Source organism: Geospiza fortis, unplaced genomic scaffold, assembly GCF_000277835.1.
Source record: "Geospiza fortis unplaced genomic scaffold, GeoFor_1.0 scaffold396, whole genome shotgun sequence".
Lineage (NCBI taxonomy): Eukaryota > Metazoa > Chordata > Aves > Passeriformes > Thraupidae > Geospiza > Geospiza fortis.
In genome coordinates, this window is record NW_005054345.1 from 2341914 (window position 1) to 2359836 (window position 17923).

Sequence of the window (17923 nt, forward strand, 5' to 3'; positions counted from 1 at the left end):
ACCGCTCCCACTGCAAAATCCAGCTCCACAGGCTGCACACATCGTGCCAACAAGTACACACCGTGCTCAGCCCGGAGCCCCTGGTTGTTCTGATCCTCCTCCTGCATTTAATTTAATGAAAACTAATGGGGGAGACAATTATCCCTGAGGCTGGGCTCAGGAGACGTTTCGAGGAGGGAACTTGGCAGTTTCATGGTGATATTTAATAATACCAGCCTGTAACCCTTAAGAACCATCAGGAAGGACTTTTTTATGCCCCACAACAAAAACACAACGGGCAGCAGTGCAGGAGCCTGCTGCTCTGGGCAGCCAAGCAGGGCCTGGGTGGGCAGGGATGGCCCCAGGGGTCTGGGAGGGCAGGATTTCCTCATCAGCCTCAACCCCTCAGGGGCCATGAAACCAAGTGATGGACAATGCTCACACTCTGCTTTCTGCAAAGCACAGGGGATGTGATTGCCTGGACCAAAGGCCTAAAATTTCCCAGTTTTCCCCCAGCCTCTGATGCTGCCCATTGGGGAACCAGGTTGTGTTGCCTGGGTTTCTCCATCCCCAGTAGCTCCTGGGGCTGTTTGTTCCTGGGAGGGCGTGTGCACCCACCCAGCACCACAGCTCTTGCCCAAGGAGGGGTCACTGACCCCACTGCAAGCTCAATATTTATATATTTGAGAACAACACTCGTGTATTCCCCTCCCTTTCTTACCTCCCAGCAGGGCAGGACTCTGGCAAAGGGAAGTGGCAGCAGCCAGGTCCCGGCCCAGGAGCTGCTGCAGGGCAGGGCAGCCTCCATCACCACGCTGGCATCCCAACTCCCCCAGCCTCTAACGAGCAAAGCCTGGGAGGCAGTGTATCAAAATCCCCTTTTTAGCCCCTAAACCAGCCCTCTCTGCCTGCAGCCTGGTGGGCTGGGTGTGGGGAAGGCAAGTGTCCAGCCAGAACATCCTCAGCCCCGTGCAGGCAACACTGACCATTCCCTAAGCTAAACTTTCAAAATGCTTTAAAAAAAAATTCCAAGAAACAGAGGCATCACTAAACCTCACCCAGGTCCTGAACTGCATCCTGAATGGTCCTGAATCCCTTTGGGATTTTGAATTCCCAGGCTCAGCCAGCCCTCCTAAAATGCCACCTCAGCTCTGCATCACCTCTGCTCCTGAACCCCAAATCTGGGGTTTGGCCCTTGATAAAGGCTGGAAAAAAAAACCCAACTCCCTCCCTGGGTCTGGCAGCAAACACCAGGAACAAACTGCAGAGCACGGAAATCAAATGTTTATGTTGATTTTAATTACAGCAGGGGGAGGGGGGGAAGGGGGGGAACCGTTTCATTCAAAAAACCATCCCAATGAAGACAATAATTTAGCTATTCATTTTAAAATACATTAAAACCGGTCCTTTCATTTCCTCACATCAGAACAAAAAAATTAAAATAAAAAAGAAAGGAACACCCCCCCCCCCGAACAAGATGTAAAGTGGAAAAGGTAAAAATTTGACCCCTTGGGGAGCCCCTGGGTATGCAATGCAACAAATCTGCATTAATTGGAAAATATTAACCTGACTGTAACTATGAGACTGACACCCTCAGACCCCCCATGCCACCCACCCCTCCCTCCCTCCTGACTTTCTACAGGTAAAGCAGAATGAAAATGCCTAGGAAAAAGAAGGCAAACATTAAAAAAAAAATTATTCGTATTACACACTAAAAAAAAAGTTGTTTTGTCATCTCATGTCTTGCAGTCAGAATAATAAAAACAAGCCAAATGTTCCCCAAAAACATTTCAATGAAGGGGTGCGGAAAAAAGACATCCCTTTAATAAAACATTATCAACAAATATCGTACACAAACTACAATGTATAATAATTATTTTTTTTTCCCCTCTCGGTAATTTTCGAACCAGACTACAAGGTAAGAAAAAACACTGAAACAAGATACAATGCTTTCAATAATCCGCACAAAGGTCAAATCCAAGGGAGAGAATATTTTACAGAATATGATATACATGGAGCAGAAATGGGAGCTGGAGAAAAACCAAGACCAAACTACAGGGTAGTGTCATGTACAGAGATCCCAACCCGCCGCCTTGGCTCGTCCCTTCCTCTCCCACCAGAAGGAAGGGCCTTCGATGCTTGCCATTAATTTTTATTTTCTTATTACAGAGCGAGCCTACAGAATAGCAAGGTTACATTTTAACAACAAGAATTCCTTAAAAAATATCTCCATCCAGTTCCAAATCATAGATAAGTGAAATCCTGACAAGAGCACATCTCTAAAGAAAAAAAACCCCCCCCCCGCAAAATACCCCCAAAGCAAATACAACCCCCAGAAAATCCCAAAGTTAGCTGGAGAACACCATTTTAAAATCCCCGGTCAGAATAACCTTTTTTTTTTTTTTTTCTGGTGGATTAAAAAAAAGAGTTATTTAAAAAAAATCTATTTTTGCAGTGAACCAGCTGAAGGATTCTGGGGAAGAGAGGGACAAGAGATTTCTTCTTGTACTCAGAGGAGGGGGAAAAGACTAACACAGTGCATGCCACAGTCACAGAGAGCAAGATCACGATTCATTGGAGGATGTGATCCTGGAAAGGGTCACCTGTTATATTAACAAGTTTATAACGAGGTGCTGGAGTCTCTTCCCCAAAGCAGATCTTGTTAACTGGAGGAGGAAGCGTTGTGCTGCAAACGAACAAAAAAAACAAAAAACCAACCCCAAAAATACACGGGAAAAAAACCCCCAAAACCAAAAAAAAAGGAAAAAAAAAAAGAAAAACAGGCCTTCTGAACGAAAACCACCATTGTAAACTGTCCAGTTTATTTAAAAAAATGACTACAACAGAGACAACATGATTTCATATCTAGACTAGCTTCCTGGTGTCGCACGGCACAAACATACAACAGGTTCGGTTTCTGTCTTTATTTAAAAGAACAAAGCAAAGAGATCGGAGTTGGGTGCTAGAGGCTTCCGTTTGTTTCCAAAAAGAAGTGTCATGTACATATATAAACCCTTCTGCACAAAGAAGGGTCTTGTCATGTCTTGAAATATTTTAAGTTTTGTCCTTCATGTTTTATGGAATAAAAAGTTCAGCCTTTTTATTGCATGAAACTAAACCTGGGGTTTTGGCCCCCGCCACGCGTGTCCCTGCCCATACACCTAGCTTCTTCTTCTTCTTCTTCTTGCATAATTCGTTGAGATCCTCCGAACGGCAGCTGACTCTCTTGATCCTGGAGAGGAGGAGGGGGAGGGAAATCACACACTCATCGTCATGCTGGGGGAATACTGCAAGAGAGACAGAGCCACGGTGAGAAACCAGGCGGGTCACAGCCCCGGACAGCCAAGGGAGGGATGCAAAAGGAGGCTGATGACAACTACACAGCAACCTAATTGGATCTAATAAACCAGGAAGAGAGGATATGCTGGAGACTCCAATTTATCAGGGCCCAATCTGCGCTTGTAACTTGCTTTTCCGGGAAGAAAATCAGCAGAACAGTATGGGGCGAGATGCAATTTGAAACAAATAATTAACATGCACATGTGTATCTGCTGCTAATAGAGGAGAACAGGAGGCATGTCTGCAGCCACCCACGGAGCCTCCAATGGGCCAGGCCAGCACAGCCACCTCTGCACCAGCTCCTCTCCACCTGTGCACCCCATCCCATCCCAGACCCCAAGCTTCCACCCACTGCCTTATTTCCCCCTGCCCACTCTTCTGTCCTGCAGCAGCTGCCACATGGCACAACCCAAGTCCAAAAGGCCCCCACTGTGCCAAGCCCACCCATCCCAGCGCTGGGACACCTCGGGCACTGTCCCCCCATCCCCAGGCAGGCACTCACTCACTCACATTGTCATTTTGGAAGGAATGGAGAAAGTTGCCTCCCAGCTCCCCGTCGTCTCTTGGAGTGCCCGGGGGATTGCTAATGCCACTTATGTTGTTTGGAGAATTCTGTGGGAGATGGAGGGGAGGTGGTGAGCAGGTCCCCACAGCCCCCTGAAATGCCACAGGGGCAGGACAATGCCCTGGGGTAGGACACAGCCCTGCCCATCCCAGTGACATTCCCTGCGTCCCCATCCATCAGGGTCACAGCAGCACCCCAGTGCTGAGGGAAGGGCAGAGCCCACACACCCGCCCTGCAACCAACCCCACTTACTTTTGGAAGTCCATCTATGTCTCCTGACCCTGCAGAGAGGGGAGAGAAAGGAGAAGAGCCTTACTGGGCCTGCAGCCACAGCCCTGTGCCCCCCACAGCCTCCCTGACTTCCACCCAAAGGCTCTGCTTTGAGCACGGGTGCCAAGTGGGGGCTGACCCCAGGATGGGAACAGGCACTGGGATGCTGTGCCAGTGTCCCCAGGGGATGGAGGACATCAAGGCTCACCTAATGATCCGTTCATGTGATGGGGCTCCATCCCGCCCATGCCGCCCATGGGGCCATCAGAGCCGGGGCCCATCGGGAACTGCGCAAGAAAAAGGGGACAAACCCAAAATCAGCCACAAAACAACCCCAAGCAGCTGCCACGGTGGCTCCTGAGACTATCCCTGCCCCAGCCATCCCTCTGGAGCAAGGCAAGGAGGGAGGTACGGCAGAATCACTGAGTGGCTGAGGCTGCAAAAGTCCTTTGAGATCACCACGTCCAACAGTCAACTCAGCACCCACTAACCCATACCCTGAAGCGCCAGAGCCACACATTTCTTGGACTCTTCCAGGGATGGTGACTCCACCATTGCCCTGGGAAGCACATTCCAATGCTTGGCAATCCCTTCGATGACTAAAAATTTCTGAATATCCAATCTAAACATTCCCTGGCACAACCTGGGGCTGTATCAGCCCCTGAGGCTTTGGGGCTCATGGTCCTCTGGGTTCACCTATAAAATCTGGCTGGATGGCTGACTCAGAGCTGCAGCACAGCATTCCAACCAGAATTCCACAGGATTTAAGGTTGCCCATATCCCACAAAAACCAGCACCTTGGCCGGAGCAGCAGGACTGCTGCTTTCTTAATAAGCATAAAAAATTAACAAAGTCGCCCAAGAGTTAATCGCTTTTTGATGGTTTGTTTTATTTCTGTTTTGTAACAAATGGCTGAAATCAATTAAACTGCTTTACTCTCAACTGATGAAGTTAATTATGATTTGTTATGGTATCTGATATGTAAATTATTAGAAAGCAGACTTACATTCGATCGACTGCCTGCGGGCGGTACTGGATTAATCATTGTGTAGATGTTGTCACTTGAATTTGTTGAATCTGTGGAACAGTGAAGCCCAGTAAGTCGGGTGATTAATTCATTTCTTAATTAAAACAAACTCATGCCACTTGAACTCATTCTTTTGTATTTTATCACCCAAAATTCCCTCTAACTACCACCATTTTCTGGTTAATTTGTATTTAATGAAGATCCACAAAGTTTTTAATCACAGAAATTCAACTGTGAAAAATAATTCAACTCCTGGCTGGGAAGTGTGGGGAGATAATTCCTCACCTTCCTGAGCCCCCCAGCATCCAAATCCACAGGGGCTATAGGAACATCCCCAAACGCAATCCTAAAGTCAAGAAGCCCACACTACTCACTTCCCAGAAAGCCAAAAGTCACAAAAATTGGTCATTACCAACAGGGCAGGGATGGCCCTGGAGAGAGAGGGGTCTCAGAGGGCTCGTACCTGCAGGACTGGGCATGATGGGTGTCCCTGGAGGGCCACCGCCGCCGGGTGGACCCTGTGGAAACGAAGCTGGTGTCAGATGTGCAAACACGAGCACTGCCCACCTCTCCATGTTTTCAAACACCTCCCCCAACTCCCAACCCCAACCCCATGGCACTGACTCCCCCCTCAAACCACATGATCTCCTGACGACAGGACAGACAGCAGGGGCGGGAGGACTCACCACGTATGTACCAGGCGATGAAGAAGAGTATGGGATCTGTAGGGACAAGAGGGACAGTTCAGCCATGGGCTGGATCCCATCAGGGCACAGCCAACACCCCTGTGCCCCTTCAGCCTGGCCAGGATGGGAGTCCCAGCAGCCTAAGCAACAGGCTGGGGAACCCCCTCTCATTAGCAGGGCTCAGCTAACGGGGAATGATCCCATTTCCAGGACATTTCCCAAGCAACCCAAGATACTCACTGAGTTAGCACTGCTGGGGTTCGGCCACGGTCTACCGGCGCCCGGCCCCCTGGGGACAAAATCAAACAGGGGAAAAAATAAACCTTTTGTTTTTCTGCAGACAGTCCCGAGCCAGTGGTGAAACCTCCCAGAGTGGGGATTGCCTTACATGTTAATTCCAGGCATGCCAGGACCTAGGGAGTTGGGTGGAGGTCTCATGCCGCTGCCGTAGTTCTGCAACGATAACCAAGGGTCAGTCTACCGTAACGGGCAGGACACCAGAGAGACAAGGGAAAGGGGGAAAAAAGCCAATAAACAAACAAAAAACCAAGCGGGTCTGTGTGCAAAAATGAGCTTTAAAAAAAAAAAAATTAATGACGATGAACATAAGAGGCAATTGTGTTTATAAAAAAACCCCAGGCAGCTGAATATGGATGGGAGCCAGGCTGAGCCCCAAAGTTCCCCCTCCCTGCTCTCTGTGGAGGGAAAACATCCCCCTCCCAGCTCTGTGCACAGCCCCCAGCGCCAGCAACAGCCTTTTGGATTTTTCCCTTTGTGCAGGAGAAAACAGGGGCAGGAGGAGGAGAAAAGGCATCACTCGGAAGGTTCCTGCTGCAGTGTAAGGATGAGGAAGGGCTGCATGAGCTCCCCCTGAGATGGAGCACTCCTTGCTCCCTGGATGACTGCTGGAGTAGGGAACACCAAGGCAGGCTTGTTTTTCTGTTGCTCCCCAGCTCTCTGCTCCATCCCCCGGAGCGGATCTGCAGCCGCGGGGAGCGGGCGAGGGCAGGCAGCCCCCTGGGCCCCCTCTCCTGCCTTATTCCTCCCTGGCTTAGCCTCCAGCTGGGACTGGCAGCCTCAGATCTGCATCCCTCATCTCCTAAAACCAGCTCTAGTACAAAGCCAAGCCCAAGGCAGTGGAGGAAGAGGAATCCCCCGAATGCTGCGCTCCATTTGGTCTGTGCTTTGCTCCGTGTGCCCTCCAGGCGACGTGCAGCCAGATTTAGGTCGCGTTGCCACTCTTCCCCTCCCACCTCCCTCTCTTCTGTAATGCATCTTTTTGGACTGTGTTTCTGCCATTTAAAGAAAAAACTGCTACAGCAGGAGGAGAGATGGCTGGCCACTTCCTACACCACAGCCCCTTGGAGTGCCTCAAACTTGATTTTAAGTACAATACTTAAGTATTGTCAATTTTTACCTGGATTTACTAGTGCATGATGCACTGCTGAGGGCATCACCAAAGTTTGTTTTGAAGAGGCAGAAAAGGGTTTTCCCCAAACAAATTACCAGCAAGTCCTTAATTGATAGAAATTTCAGCCATTTACACTGAATAGCAGCATCAAGCCCCTTGTTTAAAAAAAAAAAAAAAAAAAAGGGCTCAGCGTTTTTAATTGGAGCTGAAAGGCTGGAAAACGAAGCCAGCTGAAGGATGCTCAGGGAGGGTGAGGAGGGAACGCAGCTGTGCCGAGCGACCTGGGCAAGGCACCACCAAAACCCAGAGAGCTACAAACCCTCTTCATCCTGGTGCTGGCAAACCCTGTCCTGGCTTCTGCAGAGCTACAAATGGGACTCTTAAAGGGAAAAAACAGCGGCAATCAGCTGAAAGGGATGATTCATCACTGCTGTGTAATAAGGAGCTGCTGTCAGGACTCCAGGATGTCCTGGCTGGATGTTCTGAAGCCCTCTGGAATCGTCTGAGAAGTATTTAGGAAGGTCCCAATGCAAAGCTTAAAGGAAAACAAGGCCAGGGCACACAAGGTGTGAGGGGCTGCGGGGTCAGGGTCGGTATTTTTGGTGGCTGCCTGCGCACAGGCGCCGATTCCTGGATGGCTGCAGGCAGGCAGCGCCTGCGGGTGCCAGATTGGGAAGCCCAGCGCTTCTCCAGGGAAAGGCTGCCTCTCAGAAAACCTCTCCCTAATGTACATACACAGGGAACGGTGGAGTCAAAAATAAAGCTCTGAACATTTCACAACTCCTGCCGGCTCCCGGAGCCGCCGCCATCCCACGCGGCGCTCAGCGCGCGCTCTGCGCTTCCAAGTTTCGCGGCGAGCTCTGGAAGTGGGAAGCAGCCTCCCCCGGGCAAGCCGCCGCCGCTCGCCTTGGTGCAGGCCACGCTTGCAAATGCCTTTGTTTTTTTTTCCTTTCGGGTGTAATCCTCCAGGAAAGGAGGATTTCAAGAACAGCAGCAGCACTATGGGAGGGCTTGCCTGTGAAATGATGCTCGCGCAGGTTTTTTGTCCCCTGCCTGAGGATGGATTCAGGTGCCTGTGGACGTGGCTGAGCACCCCCGAGCAGCATCCTCAGGTTGGTGCTAAAGACATGACACAACTCCCTCTTTACACAACATTCACTTATCTCAACAGTCTCCAGGGGAAAAACAAAACAAAACTCCAGCGCGCCCGCTCATCTCCTGACAGACTCTGATCCTCGCGCTACAAACTCCACGTAGGCGACGATGCAGAGAGGATAAACCTCCAACCAAAATATGGTAATCTGGTTTTGAAGTCTCGTAGAAGGAACAAACAGGAGTGAGTCAACAACAAGCCACTCCATAAAGTGAATCAACGGAACGACAGCATATATTAACCCAGATCTGCTTAATTTCAAGTTTGCTCCCCTTCCCTGAAATACGGAACTCAAGCAGGCAGCAGGAAGGGCAGGTGGAGGGGAACCTCGCAGGGGAAAGCCTTATTCCCTTTGCTCAAGGGATCTTTGCCGTTTCTTTTTATTTATTAATTTCAAATGCAAGCCTCCCTCCCCTTTCCTGCAGTTAGGGTTGTAACTGTTTCCCAGGCAGGCAGTGTAATGCACTCAAAGGCTGCTCCAGATCGGAGCTAAGTGCCATCCCCTCTGACAGAAGGGCAGGGGGGAGGCTCTAATACCCTTAATGAGCTCTGAAGACCTCACTCCTGTTAAAAGGAGGGATTTCCAGATGCAAGACTAATGTAAAACACATTAACACTAATGGGGGGACAGGGTGTGGGGGGAACTCCGAGCCCCAGGAGGTTGCTCCCATGGTTTGTAGGATGTGCTCTGGCACCGGGCTTACCTGCGGACCGGGACCCATGGGGCCCATCCCTCGCGGAGGATTCATCCTTTGCATGGGGCCGCCCATGTTGGGGTGCCCTGTTGGGAGGAAAGCAGGGGTGTTACACGGCACCACAGCCACTCTGGGTCCTGAATTAACAGCTAATTGAGAACATCAGTGCTTCACCCTGCTCTGCTGGGTTTACCTTGCTGTCGCGTGGGATCCATCGAATTGGGCAGCAATGGCTGTGTACCGGGAACAGCACCCGGGGGCTGCGAAAGCAAGGGAGCAAGATTAAAAAATAAATCCTGCATCCCGCATCCCCCTGCATCCTGCTGCATCCCACATCCCCCTGCATCCTCTCCTGCATCCCACATCCCACTGCTACAGCCTCCAGGTCTTTGCCTCCCTCATCCTTCTGCAAACCCTCTCTAAACCCCAAACAAGGCGTTTCCCCCTCCCCTCATGCCAAATGCTTTTGTATTTTAGGAAAGCAGGGGAAAACTCGGGCTGAGCAGGACAGAGGTGTCAAATCCAGCAGGGAAAGGTGAGGAGCAGCATGGCACCCTGGTGACACACAGCACCAGGGCCAAACCAGGCAGTGATTCACTGCCTGTGTCGGGGAGATGCTCCATGTGCAGCAGAGCAAGGCCCCCTCCCCAAACTCACATTCCACTTAGGCAATGCTGCTATTTAAGCTTCAAAGGCTACTCCAAGCAGATAAAGGGAAAGAAAAATGCAGATATTGTCTGCCTGAGGGAAGCAAACTGTAAACAGCTTTGCTACGCTGGATGCCAACACCGAGGATCCCTGTGCTGGAGCACAGCACAGGCCCTGGGTGCACACGGCTGTGCCAAGGCACAGTCAGCCCAATCCCAAGTTTTGTGCAGGCTGGAAGCTGGCAGCAGGAGGAAGATAAACCAGGAGGGTTGCAGAGGTGGATATTTACACTTCTGCTGCCTGACCTTCCTGCCTGCCTATTTATTCCTCTTGTCCCTCAGGATGTGACCGTAACCTCGCTGAGCTCAGCCTAGGTACAAACGTGTGTTTTTTATGTGGTGTTTGGGGGAAAAAAAATGAAATCCTTCTAATTAACTTTACCCACTCCTGGATGCTTGATCCTGCTGTGGGAACAGCCTCCTCAAACCAGTCCCCCCTGCCTCTCCTGCCTACCCAGCTCACTGTGCTCACCTGCAGCAGAGCCTGGGATGAGCCAAGAACCACTGCAGGATGGGGTCCTGTTAAAACTGACCCATGAGGAAGTGCAGTGAATTAATACCTCATTAGATCATTGGTCAGTGCCCTGGCTGGAAGACTCTTCCAGCCATGGGAGTCCTCCATTAGCCCCTTCTGGGCTTTTCTCAGCTACATCTCAGCATCAGTTAGCGAATTCCAAAGATTCAAGTCTCAAATCCAGCAAGCACAAACCCAGAGCAAGCTGGTACATCCTACTTCCTGACTACCCTGCTCTTTCTGCTAATTAGACCTACAGAAGAATCATGCTGATAGCCAAAAAAAAAAACAAGCTCCCAAGACAATTTTTGAACAGACACCTTTGCTGCTCAAAGGAATTACAGGTTTCCTTTAATTTCCCTTTAGTGACAAATTTGGTCATTACTCTATGGATCTGCATGGAACCACTGGCAAGGAGATGAATTCCTTAACCAAAGGCCACGCATGCGCCCAGGCAGGGCGTGGGGTGGAAGCCTCTGTCCACAAGGCCAGAAACAAACTGCCCTTGTATAAGCTGGGGATAAGAGGATAAACCCAACCCAAAAAATTCAGCAGTGACCTGCCGCGCTTGACCCCGCCGCTGATCTAAACATTCGGTCAACCCAGCAGCAGGATTATCTCCATCACTTTAATTTTCTGCGATTGCAGGGAAAATCCAGCCAGGCAGCGAGCACGCAGCATGGCACAGCCCTGCTGGGAACACCAGGGCTGGAAAGCAGCACATTCCCCACTGCTGCTTCCACCCTGGATAAGCCCAAACCTCACAATAAAATTAAACCATCATTGTTAAGTGACACCTGATGATCCAGCACTAGGGAAAAGAAGGGTGACCAAGGAGGTGATGCTTGCCACCCAAACCCAAGGAGCATCTGCAGGACACCTCATCCCCATTCCCAAATAACAGCTACCCCTAGGAAATCCAGAATCCCGGGTGTGCAGTACCTGGTTGCCCATCCTGATGGGGGGCCGGGGACCTCCGGCGTAGCGCGGCGACATGAACGGCTGTGGGGACACAAAAGGGGGTCAGGGCTGAGCCCTGGGGAGGCAGCACGTTCCCCACACACGCTGGTTAGCCTGTACACACTGCTTTTGTTTTTTTTTAATTTTTTTTTCTGGAGACATCCTTTTTAAAAAAGTGACGTTTCAAAAGAGAAAAAAAAAAAAGAGAAAGGTGTCTGGAGTCTGTTTTTTAGACATTTTCTCTGCAGGTTTATTGTTTGAGAGCGTGTTTGACATTGGCAATACTAGGTGAGGCTGTTAAAATTAGTGCATGGGAAACTCTGAGTGTTAGATAATGTTCAAGTTTAAATATATAGAGATATATTAAAAAAAAAGTGGCAAATAAGCACATACAGACACGCACACACAAAAAAACCCAGTGCTAAGTACTGAAAAAAAAAAAAAGGAGAAAGGCTTAACATTACTTCTTTTTACAACTGCTGCTACTAACAGAAGCTTAAAAATCCACATCAAGTTAAATTTCTCAGGCTACCTTGGGAAGGTAAAACAGTCTGATACCCATGATCGACTTCTCAGTCCATTGACAACTGCATATCCAAAAACCACCAAAAAAAAAAAAGAAAAAAAAAAGAAAAAAAGAGAGAAAGAAAAAAAAAAAAGAAAAAAAAGGGAAAAAAACCAACATTTTGCTTCAGAGCTGGGGTGCCCGGGGGGATGCTCCCCGGGGAGCGGGTACCCGCTGCCCAGCGTGCTTACAGAGGGGGAAAAAAGGAGTAAATCGAGCGCACGTCCCGGTTCACAGCCCTACCCATCACTAGTGTCTTTACCTGACTGTGGGGTCCCATCATGCTGTTAGGATTGTGGGGTGGAGGCTGTGCGTGTGGCGAGGGCTGTGACCCAGGCGGTCCCTGTGAGGTCAGACAGTAGAAGGAGGTTATAGATTAGCACATGAAAGCGCAGAAAGAGCTAAAAAAGGATTCACGGGTGGACCTGTTCAGTCAGGGAGTCAGTTCTCCCGGTTTTAAATGATTTTTTTTTTCCTTTTTTTTTTTTTTTTAAATTAAGTTTCGATTCATTTGCAGCTGAACAATGAGTAATGATATATGCGAAAAAAAATATATATTCAAAATCAGAACATCTGTCAAAATACAGTGGGCACATTGAGAGTAAACGGTCCAGTGGTTCAACCAAGTCTGCAATGATAAACACACAGGGAAACACTTTTCAGGGGCGTGCAACGAGGGAAAAAAATATGCAGGAGAGGACCAGAGAGGCTGGGGGGAAATAGAAAAACTACCCCCAAAACAAAAAACAAAAAACAAAAAAAGAAAAAAAAAATCTAAAAAAAAATTTAAAAACAAAAATGATTTTTTTCCTCTCTCATCCCAAAGGTTGGAAACACCTCCGGATTTGTGTTTTGACCGTGGTTCACTGGAGGTGCTGGAGCAAGCAGGGAGGATGAGGAGCATGTCCCAGCTCACACCTGGGCAGTGTTTGGGTGGCACAGCTGGGGCTGCACTGCCACGCTGAAGGGATGCAACATCCTTCCTCGAGGTGCATTCCCTAAGGATGCCAGTGAAATGGCTTGTGAGCAAAGAAAGGATGTCTAGGGGAAAAAAGGAGAGATTACTTGGTGCAGGTTTGAGACTGCAATGCAGCAGTCGCTGACATTTTGGGCTTGAACGCCCACTTTAATTTTTTTTTTTTTTTTTTAATTTCCCTTGAAAGCACAAAATGAAAATTTGCTTGGAAAAACCGCGAGCTCGGTGCAAGAAATATACCGGTGCGTGTTAACGTGAGGAAAAAGGGGGGAAAAAAAGGAAAAAAAACAGAAAAAAAAAGTATTTTTTGAGTCCGAGGAGGTGTAATTGGTAGAGAAAGCACAGGAGCTCTGTCAGTAGGTGATGGGAAGCGACGGCAGGCTCCAGGACCGGCGCCGGAGCAGATGTTCTCTACCTGCCTCGTTACTAATTTCAACAAGTGTTCGCCTTCTAGCTGCTGCCAGCAATGGCATGGTTTGTTACCATGAGCAATTTTCTTAATTAACAGACATTAATTAGCCATTTAGCAATTTTGCAAGCATTTGTTTAGCAGCTTTCCTAAACATGAATACCACTGTGATAATGGTACTGATTAGAGGGTCCCCTAATTAACAGTACAGGGAAGGAAAATTGAAATCACATAAATTAAAAAGGGAGGGGAAGTTAATGAAGGCAGGACATATTTGCACCTGCAAATCTTTTGTACAGCGGAAACTTGAGTGCAATGTAAATAAAGTAAGAGGGTGGGTTTTTTTCTTCTTCTTTTTAAATTTTTTTTTAATTTGAATGGTTCAGTGGTGAGATGGAGCCAAGCAGATTTAAACCAACAGCCTCCTGCCAGCTTCTCTGCTCCAGCCGCTGAAATCCCACCACTTACACCACCATTTATCTTCCAGGTGCCAAAAAGAACCAGCCTCTGCCCTTAGTTCCTGGCCAGCCTCATCTGGATGAGGTCAGAGAACCTCAAGACAACCCTCCCCACTGCCTTCTCCATCCATGTCCCACCAGAGAGGAGAAGACAAACCTCTGAGGTCCAACTGCAGCATCAACCTCCTTTAGCAGAAGTCCTCTCCAGGCATGGAAGTTGACTTATTTTTGCTTCTGAGCTGCTAACTCTGTCTGTGAATGCAAAGTGCAGCAGGGGCAGCAGACACCTCCCACCATCCCCCAGTAAGGTCTGGCCACCCCCAAAGCCCTTCCTACACATCTCAGCTGCAGGATTTGGGGTAGGGAAGATCAGAAGAGGTGAATGAATGATGAAACCAAGTGGAAGGTAAAAACCAGGGCTGGCAGAGGCCAAACCTCAAGCCCCATCAATGCAAGAGCCAGTGTCCTCCATGATGCCTGCCTTGTGCTGCAGGAGGGGGTCATTGCTGTCCAGGTACTGATGTCCTTCCCCCTGTATCCCACAGCAGGTGAGGGTGTGGGGTGAACAGGTACCAGACACATGGGGGACATGGCCACCTGAAGGCACCGTGGCAGGGTCTGAAGTGACGCTTGGGGTCTGCATTTCGAGCTGGAGAGCAAACACTGTTTGACTACTGGAGAAAAAGCATCTATGGGACACGGCAGCATTTCCACCAGAGAAAAATCCCCTGTGGCAGCTGGACCCAGAGAGCATTTGTTGTTTGTGATGCTGAGTGCATCCTCTGGAGCGAGCTCCTGCCCCGACACCAAGGCTGCTCCCGGGATGCTCCAGGCTCCCTGCCCTTGCATTATCCCATGTGGTACCACTCCCAGAGGACACTTCTGGATAAGGTGACGCCCAGCTTGTGCAAACGTTTTGGCAGGCAGGGAGGAGCTGAAAGCAGCTTTTTTATTTCTCCTTCTTTTCTTGCTTTTTCTGTGCGGCAGCATCCAAAATGTTCGCTCCAAGCTGCGGCCGCCGCGGCCCCCTCGGCAGGGCTGCCCTGCTCTGCCAGAAAGGCAGTCCCTCTGCATACTGTTATCTCCATAAATACTTGCAGATGTTTCAGGGCTGGGACCCGTAATGGGCTGGGAACGCCTGCTGGAGTGGTTGGCTTTTTGCACGGGATTGCCTCGCTGCAGAGGGAGCAGCAGATGATCCCCATGGATCATGGCAGTTGGGACAAGTGTTGTGCATAGACGACATGTGGGCTCCAACCAACAGAACATCCCTCTTTTCTTAAAAAAACGTGTGTTTAGCAGTTATTAACTACTCCTGTTAAAGGAGGAGGCTGAACACATGCTGTCCTGCTTCCTCCACATCCCTCCATCCAGCCCTGGAGTCGCATCCCTGAGGCACAGCTCCTTCTGACACGCCATGCTGGGGGAGCAGGACCTGCTCTGCAGCTGCTTCACTCTCATCTCCAGCACTCTCCCCAGCCACAGAAACCCCATCATCTCTCAAGGCTCTCCTTTTGCCCCCAAAACTGTGTGGGGTTATTCTTCATCTTCCTGTAGCTGCCTCAAAAAACCCAAAAAAAGAACCCCAACAGCTAAAATGGTGCTAGAGGAAACTGTTTCCAACAGCTGTCAGTCCCTCAATCTCCACTCTGCTGCATTTCTTTCTCCCCTCTACACTCCAGGGGCTTTAAAAGCCCAACCTGGCCCGCTGGACAGCCGAAGTTTGCTGCCACAGCTGCTTCCTACAGGGAGTTTCCAGGAGATCAGGTTATTTCCACTCTGTCTTTCATGAGCTCGACTCCTCAAACTTCTTGTAAAATATTAAAGATGGAAAATGGCACGAGCGATCATAGCTCTGTGTGTGTCAATTTATGTTTCCAGTGTAATTCACCACAAATGGATCATGTTTTATGGGCTACATACTTTCAGCTAATGGGGGAGTTTTGCTATTTAAAAACATTTTCAAGCACCTCTGGGGGTGGCAGAACAAGGCAGGATGGTACGAGAAGGCAAAGCATCACTGCCACGAGACACCGATGGTTTCGAGTTAGCAATAGGGAGGCATCTTGTGTTTAAAATACCTGCCCCTGCCTGCCAGTTTTGACGTTAGAAAACACTAAAATAAATTAGATGGATATTAATTAAAGCCATGCCTGGGTTTATTGGAGAGGAGATTTATTTCTACTGAAGGAGAGAGATGTTTTGCAAGTTGACAAGGAAAAAAAAAGAGCTATCTCTGAAGGAGCCTTTAGGAGAGATGCTCCAGTTGCCTCCAAAGAGAAAGACCCCGGTTGACTTCCAGCATGTGGTGCTGGGTGAGGACCATCCCGAGACGGGGCAAAGTGAGGCCAGGAGAGGTTAGACAAGGCAAGGCAAGGCAAAGCAAGGCAAGGCAAAGCAAGGCGAGGTTAGGCAAGGCAAGGCAAGGCAGCAAGGCAAGGCGAGGCGCGGCGGGCCAAGTTCCCCCCGCAGACAGAGAAAGGCAGTCGTGGGCAGGAGCTCTGCCTCGCCTGCAGCTGGGGCTCCCAACTGCAGACGCCTGGTTTTAAGGAATATGTTTAACACAAGCTCTTCAGGAAACAAACCCGTGTCAGCCAGAGCCAAGAACAGTCACCTCCATCTGGCTGGAGCACCCGAGAGAAAGTTGACTGCAAATCCCACCATATGCTCCAGACGCTCGGTACAAAAGCCTCGGGCATCCTACTAAACTTCCAGAAAAAAACTTTCTCTGATGCTTGCTTTTCCTTTCCTCCAGTTTGTAGGCTACCTTCCTTCAAACCCTGCCTGGTGCAGGCTGGTACCAAGTTCTACCCCGGGATTTTGGGAAGAGCAGCTTGGTTTTACGGAACTGGCTGGCTGGAGCTGGCGGCACCCGATGAGCAGTGGGAAATCCCACTGAGACATCAGGACAGCAGGGGGAAAATGGTGGCATCCAAGGAGGGAGCAGGACAACATGGACCCCTTCCTATTGTCCCTGGCTTCACCATCCTCACCCCATGGGCGACCTCACCCAAAGGGGGAAGTCTCCAGGACGTGGGGAGGAGAGCTGGGGAGGGCAGGGGATGTGTGGGGGGAGCCCCCCCGGGCTCTGGAGCCCCCGTCCTCCCCAGCTCCCGAGGTCTGTCTGCATTAGGGGGCAGTGTGGGAACACGGAGCAGCCGGTGCTTTGTTTTGGTGCATCTCGGTGCCGAGCTGCTGATGCATAGCTAACGCAGCGCCGACATTGATTTATGGTCAACTTTCCATTTCATCAGCGCGGGGTACAGGGACTCTGCCTGGGGACAGCAGACATGCCTGGGGGGGCTGCTGACTCGCTGCCCCCCCCCGGTTGTTTAGTGGTGTAAAGGTGTGGTATTAATTGCTTTCAATATTTTGTTTTCCTTCCTGTATTTCCCTGGCATCCCCCCATCCCTCTTGCGAGGGATCTGCACCCCGGCATCAATCCAGCTTTCAAAACAAAAGCAGGAACGCCTCTGATGACCTTTAGGAGGATGAGCAGAGGGTTTGTTTGCTCATCTCAACGGGACAAAGAGAGAGATTTAAATAAAAGCATCTACCCATGCTGGCCGTCAACCCAGCCAACCTTTTGTCCGGAGTGCAGCTGATGCTGTTGGCTGGCACCATGAAATGCCCCAGCAACCCAAGAGAGCCATGGGCCTCTCCTCTCCCATCATTTTGGGAGATTCTGCAGGCTGCACTTCCCTTGCCCCCTGACCTGAAGGGCACTGCTGAGCCCTGGCACTGGGAAGGGAATCTCACTGCAAGGCAGTGGCTGTGGATGGGTGCTGCAGCCTGGAGTCCTCCTTGCTTCTCCCTTTCCTGGGCACTCCTTCTCCTCCAAGCTCACTCACATGTGTTTGGACTATAGAGCCCCAGGAATGGCCCACATCAATGTTTTCCCTTTGCCTATGGTGGACATCTTCACATGCAGGGCTGCAGGAGGTTCATGCATTGCAAAGTTTCTGCTACCTGAGCTTTGCTGGTGACTCACTCCTCAGCTCCCTGTGTGACTCCCCACCATGCCTGGACACGATCAGGCCCTCTAAATCCTCTCAAAAACTATCTGCCCATGCCTGCTGCCCTTGGGGATATCCCTTGCAGGTCCCTGGTGCAGAAGAGCAAGATGCTGAAAACCCCTGAGCCCTCTCCTGGCATGAAGATGGCACTGGCTGAGGTGGCACCACCTCACTCACTCCCAGGGCTGGCATA

At 50.0% G+C, this 17923-nt stretch overlaps 1 protein-coding gene across 1 annotated transcript in view; it reads right to left on the minus strand.

The window, feature by feature from the left end:
• Positions 1-1781: 1781 nt before the first annotated feature.
• The window catches only part of SSBP3 (single stranded DNA binding protein 3), a 53647-nt gene continuing 37505 nt past the window's right edge, over positions 1782-17923 (minus strand). Inside the window, exons 3-15 of the mRNA XM_014307831.2 lie at positions 12134-12214; positions 11289-11348; positions 9319-9385; positions 9135-9211; positions 6255-6319; positions 6107-6155; positions 5867-5902; positions 5644-5698; positions 5160-5230; positions 4362-4440; positions 4136-4164; positions 3829-3930; positions 1782-3266 (exon numbers count right to left, since the gene is read on the minus strand). Coding sequence (XP_014163306.1) covers positions 3237-3266; positions 3829-3930; positions 4136-4164; positions 4362-4440; positions 5160-5230; positions 5644-5698; positions 5867-5902; positions 6107-6155; positions 6255-6319; positions 9135-9211; positions 9319-9385; positions 11289-11348; positions 12134-12214 — 801 coding nt within the window. The 3' untranslated portion in view covers positions 1782-3236. The remainder of the gene's footprint in view (positions 3267-3828; positions 3931-4135; positions 4165-4361; positions 4441-5159; positions 5231-5643; positions 5699-5866; positions 5903-6106; positions 6156-6254; positions 6320-9134; positions 9212-9318; positions 9386-11288; positions 11349-12133; positions 12215-17923) is intronic.